Source organism: Juglans microcarpa x Juglans regia, chromosome 1S, assembly GCF_004785595.1.
Source record: "Juglans microcarpa x Juglans regia isolate MS1-56 chromosome 1S, Jm3101_v1.0, whole genome shotgun sequence".
Classification (NCBI taxonomy): domain Eukaryota; kingdom Viridiplantae; phylum Streptophyta; class Magnoliopsida; order Fagales; family Juglandaceae; genus Juglans; species Juglans microcarpa x Juglans regia.
In genome coordinates, this window is record NC_054595.1 from 26,366,070 (window position 1) to 26,376,152 (window position 10,083).

Below are 10,083 nucleotides of genomic sequence, written 5' to 3' on the forward strand. Positions count from 1 at the left end.
TTAGTTATGAGCTTCTAAATCTAGAAAACATGCATTAAGAGCTGACAAAAAATAGTGTGCCACTCCATTTTAGCTATATATCATGATATAGGTATATTAATTTGACAGCTTACTCCAGTTATTCATAGTTTTAATACTAAAACCTGATGATAGCGGACCACAATCCTGGGTTTGAAATCCATATTTGTTGTAATGGGGTTGGGTTGTCACCTTGAAGAAAAACTTGTTGCTTAGAAAATGTGTTTTCTTGGACAGAAGATGATCTCTTATGAAGTGATCAACATGTATCATATCAAACATTTGCTCATAATATTATGTTTTGTTTTGCATAGGATAAGACCTGTGTTTCCTATGAACCAGCTTTATAGTGATGACAAGCAAGGTAGTGTTTCCTAAGTGTACTTTCTCTAGCTCTTGGGTCTTTGATGTGTTGGATTTCTCTTATTTATTTCACTTTGGCCTGCTTGTCTCCTTACCCACCACTGTCACTTTAAAAAAGTCCATCCAATGCTTTTGTTTTTTGTATTCTAGTAGTTAGTGGATGGAGCTAAGAAGAAGCACAACCACATATAGTGGTAGTAACAGCTAAGACTGCCACCCAACTCTTTATTTATATCAAGTCAAAGTACATTATTATGCTCAGAAAATAATAATGACAATAATGAAAAAAAGAATTTGGACAATGCTAGTTGTTAGCATTAATCCTGAAACATGATCCGATACAAGTAATCAAATACAATCTGTCTACCGCCTTTGGAAATTAAACACCTTGATCGAAAACGCAAAGATAAATGCAAAGAGCACGGCAGTCCCAGCAACCACGACTGCCACAACTCCCAGAAAATCATGCTTGAATCCAAAATACCTTTTCACGTATTCTTCCACGGTTTCACCAGGAATTTCACTGTCCTCAAGCACATCCTTAATATCTCCGAATTGCGAAACCACCAGTCCATAAAATGTCCAGGCAACAGGGCATGCCCAGTAGTACCATCTCCACCAAATGGGAATCCTCTGTTGTTGACCAAGTAGATAAATGAAAGGAAAGGAAAGGAAAGGAAAAAAGAGAGTTAGCAAATGTTATGAATACCTGTCTGTACAAGTAAAAACCTGCACATCTAAAGTGGCAAATACTTACAGGTCGAGGGACTATGAATCCTGTAAACAGGTTCCAGATACCATAAAACGCGGCGGATACGATGGAAGCAATATGGTGATTTGGTGTAAAAGCAACACTCATCATGCCGTAGAAGGTGAAGTACATCAATGTGAAAAACATGAAAAATAGGTACCAAAAGAATTTGGCTGCAGTCCATTCAAATCCAATCATTGCGTAAACTATAATGCCATATACTGCAGATTGCATGAAAACGTATGGGATCTCAATCGCAACCTGATACAATAGATGAAAATTGCATTAACATACCCAGCTATTGAACTATATATATATATATATATATATATATATATATTAAGTGTGCAATATGTGAACCTAGTTACCTGTCCAAATGCATATGGCAAAGCAGAATACATTCCAGCAGCTCTTTCTCTGTAGAAGACTGTTCGTTCAATAGCCACAACAGGTTGCACAGACGAAGCATTTTGGATGCCAAGGAAGAGAACAGCAGCATACATGGAACCCATGGCATTAGTTAAATCTTGAATCCTCTTCCTGCAATAGAAAATTTAAGGAATAATTAAAATGTAGCCGTAAACCATGAAAGTCTATATACATATACATATGCATACATACACACATTTGTGAGTTTTCTGGTAGTTACTTACGTCTTGGAGCCAAGGTCCCAGAACATTGTCCCAAATGCCAAGGCTATGAATACAGTGAAGAGAAATCTGACGGCAGTATATGGTGGGTTGCGCCAATACGACCAGCGTTGTTTCCATAGGCAAGCCATGCATTGAGTCCAAAAAGGCTGTGAATATTGTGTCAAGAAATAGAGATCCTTTGAACCAGGAGCAGGTTTGCTCAACTCCTTAATCAATGCTTTGTTCCTCCTAATGCACATGCCACGCAGTAGTAGAAAATTCAGCCATAAAAAAATCAAAGTTCTTAACAATGACAAGGATCTATACATACATCGTCAAGATTGTAGATTTTCCTTTTTCCAATCATGTGATGTAGTCAGTCATTTAACATGAACATACCTGTATAGTTCTGAGTTTCTATACACAGCAGTAAAATCTAAACCCAAAGCAATTTCTTCCCCTTGACTTGTAACTTCCAACATCCAAGTTGCTGGATTATAACCATCTGTAATTTTTTTGACTCCTTCAGTGCTCTAGAAACCAGGGAAAAAGTACAGGTATTAGGAAATTTTCAACATAGAAAATGATTTATTGATGTTTGGAAGTCGGTATTTCTGATTTCTATAGCATCCTACCTCAAAATACTGGATAAGATGGCAAGAGTGGTGACCCAATGGCCCAACATATATCTCTTGTCCTCCACGCTTCATTAGGAAAAGCTGCAATACATGTTTTATATGCCATGTTCAAATCTACAAGAGAACCAACAAATTTTCACCTGGTATGTAGATAATTAAGAGTTCTCACCTCATCAAAAGCTTCAAATATGTCAATGCTTGGCTGATGGATTGTGCACACAACCGTTCTTCCAGTGTCCACTGTGTTCCTAACTGTTCTCATGACAATTGCAGCAGCTCTTGCATCTAGACCAGAAGTTGGTTCATCCATGAATATTATGGAGGGGTTTGCCACAAGCTCGACAGCAATAGTGAGCCTCTTGCGCTGCTCGGTAGAGAGACCATTTACACCAGGCAACCCAACAAGTGCATTCCTCAATGGGTTCAGCTCCACAAGCTCCATGACTTCCTCAATGAACATCTGCAAAAATTAGATAGAATCATGAATCAGGATTTCCGGTAGTGGTATTCAAACTCATCATGGAAATTCAACCATCTTTCATCATCATTTCACGCTTGAGTATTGAGAACATGCTTTGTAAACTCAATCTGAAGAACGACAAATAACAGCTTATAAGTGGATTTATTGAGATTATTTTTCATGGCGCAGGGTTGCAAAAACCCAAAAGCATTGATCACAGTTAGGCTCCTTGTAATCGCTTAAATAGCCAAGATAACCAAGGTACAGCCTAATGCGGGACTCAATACATGACAATGCCATGCAGTTTTGTAATCAAAGTACACACACACACATGGCAATGTATAAAATTCATTGCAGTTTTGTTGTCATAATCCGCTGCCATGCCAAGAGAAGGCAAGCTCAGATTTGAAAACATTCAAGTAAGCTAGACTTAAGCAAGAATTTCCAGACTCCAGGTGTGAGCACAAGCCAGATTGCCAATTCACTAGGAGAAATAGGAACATAAAAGTGAGAGAGTTGTCTTTTAAATACCAACCTTTCTTGTTTCGGAATCAACCCCAGAGGATAAGCGGAGCCATGCTGAATAGACCAAGGACTCGTACACGGTAACATGAGGAGAATGAATGTCATTTTGCTCACAGTACCCAGAAATTCGAGCAAACGTTTCTTGCTTCTTTGGGTAACCCGAAATTGTGATGTTCCCCTCTATATATCCACCAGTTTTCCTACCAGCCAGCACATCCATTAGTGTTGTTTTACCAGCACCACTAACACCCATCAAAGCTGTGAGAACACCGGGCCTGAAAGCACCGCTCACACCCTTTAGAAGCACCAGTTTATCCTCAAGGACACCCTGCTCCTTCATTTCCTGCAAGTTCAATTGAAAAAATTCAGGTCCGAAGTTTATGGGCAATACTTATTTTGAAAATCAATACAGAAAAATTCATCTAATCCAGAATCTATCGTTTAAGTTACCAGTGGCATGTCAACTGAATATATAATCTCATCAAAAGTGATGGAATGTTGTTCAAATGGAAGGACCATTCCTCTTTTCCCATTACGACTGGCCTCAATTGCTGATGAGGTACTTCCCCTCTGACTTGAGCTGTTTTCTCTCTGTGTTAACTGTATGCCTCCCCCTGTCCTCTTGCCCTCTTCATTGCTTTCCGGTTCGTCTGATTTTGTAGACTGTGACTTCCCAAATGCTGCACAAAATTTCCATTATTTTAACAAATCTGATTTGTTTAGAATGATTAAAGTGAAAAAAGGAGGAGATACCCACGGTTAAGATAAGAGAGAGCGATGATGAAACCAATGTTGAAAAGGAAGATGAATCCAACAGTTGCACCTACACCAAGCCAATACCAATAGGCATGGGTGAAGAACCCACGACTCTTCAGCACTGTAACTCCCAGTGGTTCGGTTGTGTTTGGGAGAACCTTTATTGTTAAATATAATCATGCATTAGCTTTTCAATAAGAGGCAGACATCATAAAGTTTCAAAAGTATAGTTCGAGAATTACTTTTTTCCAACTGTTTCCCAGGAACTCGTTAACTACTATTGCATTTTGCCCATACATCAAAGGTGATATCCAGTAACCCCATATCCACCATTTCTTTATATCCTCTGTAGAAGCAAGCAAACAGAGCAAAGGAGCATTGTTTAATGTATATTGTAGTTAATGGGGAAAGAAAAATGAGTAAACCAATTTCTCAGTTAAATGTGTTGTTACCTCTGACGAGGATAAAGCCACCCAAGGCAAAAAGCAAGAGCAATGCAAATGACCCAAAGGTATTAGCAACAATCATGTTCCTCCCCATTGCTGCAATGAATCGGAATAGTGCAGAGGCCATTTGATTCACCATTACTAGCAGCAGGTATTGCTTAAACAACCTGTAATATGGACATTGGCAAAATATTAGGAAGCACAAACGGCTAATATTTTAGCTAAATGTGCAGCAAATTCATTGTAAGTACCTTCCAACGTTCGGATCAAATCCAATGACATAGTAGGTCATGAACACCCAAACAGCAACTTCTAAAAATGTTATAGGGATTTTGAGGATCCATTGAGGAATGGCATACACCCATGAGGGATAGAAGAGAAGGTCCCTTTGCTTGTAAAAGACAGGAAGCTTTATAATGGTCATAGACAACTCTGCCATTCCATTAAACATAATCATAATCACAGTGAAGAACAAAGCACCGGTGTAAATTCCTCCATCGGTTGTATCATCACGTGGCATTTTCGTCCGTAGGAAAAGTGTCATTGCAATCAGTCCCATAATGAAAAGCTAAAAGCAGAGAAGAAAACCTAGTCAAGATCCTGTTTGTAGAAAATGAAAGCAACAGGAAAAAAAAAAAAATACAAACTTTAAACTTACTTGTGTTAACTTGAAGACATAAACAAACGAATTTCTTTTCATCAGCAAGTACTCTCTTGAAAAGGAAGCTTTTAATAGCTCCTTCTTACTAACACCATACTTTTCGGTGGTCAATGCAGCTGGGTGACTTTTTGTCTTGTCATATGGAGTTGAAAGTTCATCTCCTATTCTTCTTCCCACACGGAATGATTGGAATGCCTCGGCAAATTCTTGGGTCATGACAAAACTGTAAGGCTGATCTTTGCGTGCCCAATACTGCTCTTGATCTTTCCTTGACGTCACCTTTGACAAGTCGATCATAAAGAAAATAATAAGCGTGAGACTCCAGATTTAAGGCTCATCTCCTTATCTACATGTCAATGCTATTCTACTATCACCGCACTTTTTGGCTTGCCAAAATATTTGCATGACCATTATTAGTATGAATGAGGCCAACGAAGTCGAGATTTACACTAACCTCTTGCAGAAAGTCAGCCACACCTTTCCTGTCAGGACATTTAAAGCCCATGGATTCAAAAAACTCGAGAACATTTTCACGGGGTCCCTGGTACACAATGTAGCCATCTGAGAGGAGAATGATATCATCGAAAAGATTGTATGTCTCTGGTGCAGGCTGCAGGAGAGAAATGACTGCTGTTCCATCGAGAATATGAACATATTGCCTGAGGGAATTCACAATTTGGAAAGTTGTGGAGCTGTCCAATCCTGTAGATATTTCGTCCATAAACAATGCCTTTGCTGGTCCAACCAGCATTTCCCCTGTAATTTGGGTTACATAGATTATCATATAGGAAACTCGTATCAGGAAAAGTGAGTTTTGTTTTCCAGGTAACTCATGTACCTGTTGTAACACGCTTTCTTTGTCCTCCAGAAATACCCCTCAACATTTCATCTCCAACCATGGTATCAGCACACATTTCTAAACCCAAAACCTGTGAGTTCAGGGTGAAGCAAATTAAAAAATCTGAATGATATGATGCAAATGCTTCCAAAATCCTAATGGTCATCCACATGCAGAACTCTATTGGAAATAAGAAAATTACCTTCAATATATAATCTGTCACCACATCAGCCTCTTGGCCTTCAGTTGTTGCTGCCTAATATATCAGAAGCCAAAAAACAGAAGAAAGCCATCATCACTAACTGTAAAACTATATAATGTTTAAAAAATACCAAGAGTAATGACTATTCAATCCAAATTCGACCGTAATTCTTGCTCATAATATGAACCATGCTAAAGATTTTAATTGCAAGCATTGTTAGTCTTAATAGTACTGGAATCTTAATTGTCTTCTGAGGTCCAGAACAAGTTAAAAACTAGTTACATAAAAATCCCACACCCTAAGTTAAATGATAGAGACCTCCCAATGATAATAATTACAGGCCAATAATTTCTGTCTCACCTTCATGTAGATATCAACATCTTGATCAGGTTTGATATTTGCCTCTTTTTCTCTTCTAGACAACTCTGCTAGCATATCTGCACATTTTAAAAATATTAGTCATTCTTTTGTTTACAGATTACTCGTCGGAAAAGTTTAATTGAAGGAAAGGAGAAAATGGAAAAAGTGATGCCAAAAAGTAATAATCTAACCATAGCGTGATCCGATCCCTTGGCACCTTGCTGAGAAGGCCAAGGTTTCCCTTACAGTCATTTCTCCAATATGGAGATCAAATTGACTGATATAGGCTGCAGTTCTTTGAGGCACGAACTCATTCATGTCATGGCCATTATAAGTCACCCTCCCAGAGAACTGAAATTAGAAGTTACAGTTTCCGAATTAGATATGATATTAAAAATCCAAAATAGAGAATAATAGATTTAATTATTATTATTATATTAATTTTTTTTAAAAATAAATTTTTGAATCTATATTATTCAAATATTGATTAGAATAAAATGACAATAGTTTACAAATAATAGAGAAAAGAAAGGATTGAAGCTGAAATGAATTTATATTCACCTTCAGATCTGGGCCAAGCTTTCCAGCCAAAGCCAATAACAGTGTTGTCTTCCCGGAACTTGGAGGACCCAATAGCAAAGTCATTCTGTCAAATAGATACGCACAACATAAAACGTGGGTTCCCAGAAGTTCATTCCAAATATCAGAATCTCATGATTATGGATAAGCCTGTTCTCTCACCTCCTAGGCTTGATCATTCCACTTGCATTTTTAAGGATAGACAAGTGTTTCTTCTGATTTGATAAAATATGAGCAAAATTAAAAAATCCCTGCGAAGTGTAAATTCGAGAGCAAATTAACAAAAACACTCGTTAGGAATAAAACTTTTTTAACTTAGATTTCGGTATATATGATGAAAATATATAGTTACCTCTACGATACTGATACAGAAGTTAAAGAATGAAGGCAAAGCTCTGCTTCCTACATAAACTTCTGCATCGATATTAACGTTCTCAAATCGGACTTCGATTGCTGGAAGATCGATCCCAACTCTGAGAAATTCCAAGAAACGAAGAAATTATTTTAAATGATATACGAAAAAATAAGTACATATATTCAAGAAAACAAGTTAACTCCAGTTGGCTTCCAAGAAAACTTGGGAAAAAGAAATTGGCAGAGCTCTTACCTATCTATCCGATTCCTGACCTTCAACAAAAACTTTTCATTATCCTCTTCGGCCAATTTCACCAACCTCTCGAGCAATTTCTTCCTTTCTTCAAATCCAAGATTCTGAATATTAACTTCACTGGCCTCGCCTTTCGAAGTAGTTAGTATACCTTTTCGTAGGCGATCAAACGTTGGAAGTTTTTCGAGGGCAGCCCATTTAAGAGCTTCTTCGTCATCTTCTTCTCGTGAAGACTTCGAGAAAACATCCATAGCATTATTCCTCCATGCCGACGAACCGCGTAATCGTAAACTTCCTCGTAAACTACCACTGGCCTTGTAGATATCACCAGAGGCGTCCATTATTAGACCCCAACAAAAGATTAAAGCTGCTGCTAAAACAGCCAAAACCCAGAAATATTTTTATTTTTTTCAGAAATTTACTATATGTACGATTTGTAATCCTTGTGGACAGAAATACCAAAGAACGATGCTGCAACAACTGCTAAAACCCACGAAAACCCAGAAGTGTTATGCTTTCTTTCTATAGGGTTGGTTCAGCTCTGTGTTCTCGTTCTAGCAATGTCGAATATGAGGAAAGATGATGGCACACCTATATAAAGGGTGGGAATTGGAACGGTCAAGAAAACTAGAAAAGTTCACAACCGTCAATTAACAGAATTACGAATAAAATATAATAAATAATCTCTAATCATCTAATTCAACGTATAAAAATAATGATTAGTCTCTATTAATAATATTATTTAAAAGTTTTTACATTACATATTATACATATAACATAATTTGATTTATAAAATTGAAAATCTATTTTTTAAATTAAATTATTTAATATGCGAGGTGTAAAAATTTTTAAATAGAATTATTTAATATAATTTATAAATTTTATAGAATTAAAATATTGTTAGTAAATAAAATAATACTACATATAATTGTAGAATGTACAAGAGTCGTGCAGATATTTTGAAAAAAAGTAGAGTCTGCTATTAAAAAATTAATTTTTTTTCATGTGAATTCTATATTTATTTACTTTTTTAAAACTAATTTTATGACGTTTACACATTCACGACTGTAAGTATTCTTTATTTAATAAATAATATATTTTCAATTTTATCCGATTATTATTATTTTTTGTTTAATTTAATTTTTAGATTAAAAGAAATCAAACTAATAGTTTAAGCTGGGTGCCAAGCTAATGTTGGTTCGGTCGGGAAGTGGAATTTGCGAGCAGCATGATTTTTGACTATTTACTACTGACGCAAATATTCGGATGAAATATAAAATTTTTATCTTATTTCATCTTATCATTATATATTTTATAAATCTTTATACAAAATATAATAAATAATTTAATTTTTTCAAATTTCAATTCAATTTTTTTAAATTTTAATTATTTTTTTTAAATTTTAAAACAATAATAATATTAAAACATAACATTTTAAACTTTTAAATAAAATATAAAATTCTCAAATTATCCCGAACCCGTCTTTAAAGAGACGGCGTCTTGGTTCCAGTCAAACGACCGAGGAGCCATCGACGAACAACTTTTCAACCTTTTTGTAATTTTATTTTTTGTTCCATTTAATTTATTTTCCGCATCAGTTTTCAGAGTAATATTAGATAGAATGGTGAATTGTTAAGCATTGTGCATTTTTTTTTAAAAAAACAAGAGTATAATTTATTATTAAAATTTTAATTTTTTTAGAAATAATATGTGACATTTACGTAATTTATAACTATAAATATTATTTATATTTTTATATATATTTTTAAAAATATCTAATTATTTTTAAAGAAAAAAAATAAAAACGCACGAGTCATAAACGAAAAGTAATATAGTTTGACTTTTAGATAAACCCAAACTGTACGTATTTTAAAAGAATCGACCGTTCAACTTTTAATGGGAGAAAAACAGTGCTGAAATTTTCCGATGTCATCTCATTTTATTTTTATCTGATTATTATTTAATTATTATAATTTTTTTAAATTTAAAAAAAATAAAAAATAATTTAACAAATTCTAAAATATTAAAATATTATATTCTAACTATTTTAATTTATAATATTTTTATTCCCCAAAGTGTCAACTCCCTTAAAAAAAAAAAATGGAAACTACATTTACTTGCAATTTTTAAAAAAATGCCGAGAATAATAAATAAAAAGGAAGAGAGAGAGAGAGACGTATGTTAATTGTCTGATGGGCTTCCAGATAGAGGGAAAAAAAAAATAGTAGTTGAAAGTAATGTGGTCAA

The 10,083-nt window shown here is 35.2% G+C and overlaps 1 protein-coding gene across 2 annotated transcripts; it reads right to left on the reverse strand.

Moving 5' to 3' along the window:
• Positions 1 to 592: 592 nt before the first annotated feature.
• Positions 593 to 8,199, reverse strand: LOC121247794 (pleiotropic drug resistance protein 1-like). Of its 2 annotated transcripts, XM_041146245.1 has the most exons (23): positions 7,837 to 8,198; positions 7,582 to 7,702; positions 7,392 to 7,480; positions 7,212 to 7,296; positions 6,842 to 7,001; positions 6,651 to 6,727; positions 6,291 to 6,344; positions 6,089 to 6,179; positions 5,705 to 6,006; positions 5,248 to 5,529; positions 4,841 to 5,157; positions 4,596 to 4,756; positions 4,386 to 4,489; positions 4,145 to 4,301; positions 3,838 to 4,067; positions 3,398 to 3,730; positions 2,572 to 2,862; positions 2,400 to 2,483; positions 2,164 to 2,297; positions 1,786 to 2,013; positions 1,501 to 1,672; positions 1,139 to 1,393; positions 593 to 1,014 (listed from the first exon to the last, which is right to left on the reverse strand). In XM_041146245.1, the coding sequence occupies exons 1-23, from the start codon at positions 8,175 to 8,177 to the stop codon at positions 745 to 747; spliced, it is 4,338 nt and encodes a 1,445-aa protein (XP_041002179.1). In that variant the 5' UTR covers positions 8,178 to 8,198; the 3' UTR covers positions 593 to 744. The 2 variants fall into 2 exon arrangements, with proteins under 2 accessions (XP_041002179.1, XP_041002178.1); XM_041146244.1 differs by having other exon boundaries at positions 6,089 to 6,344; positions 7,837 to 8,199.
• Positions 8,200 to 10,083: the final 1,884 nt, after the last annotated feature.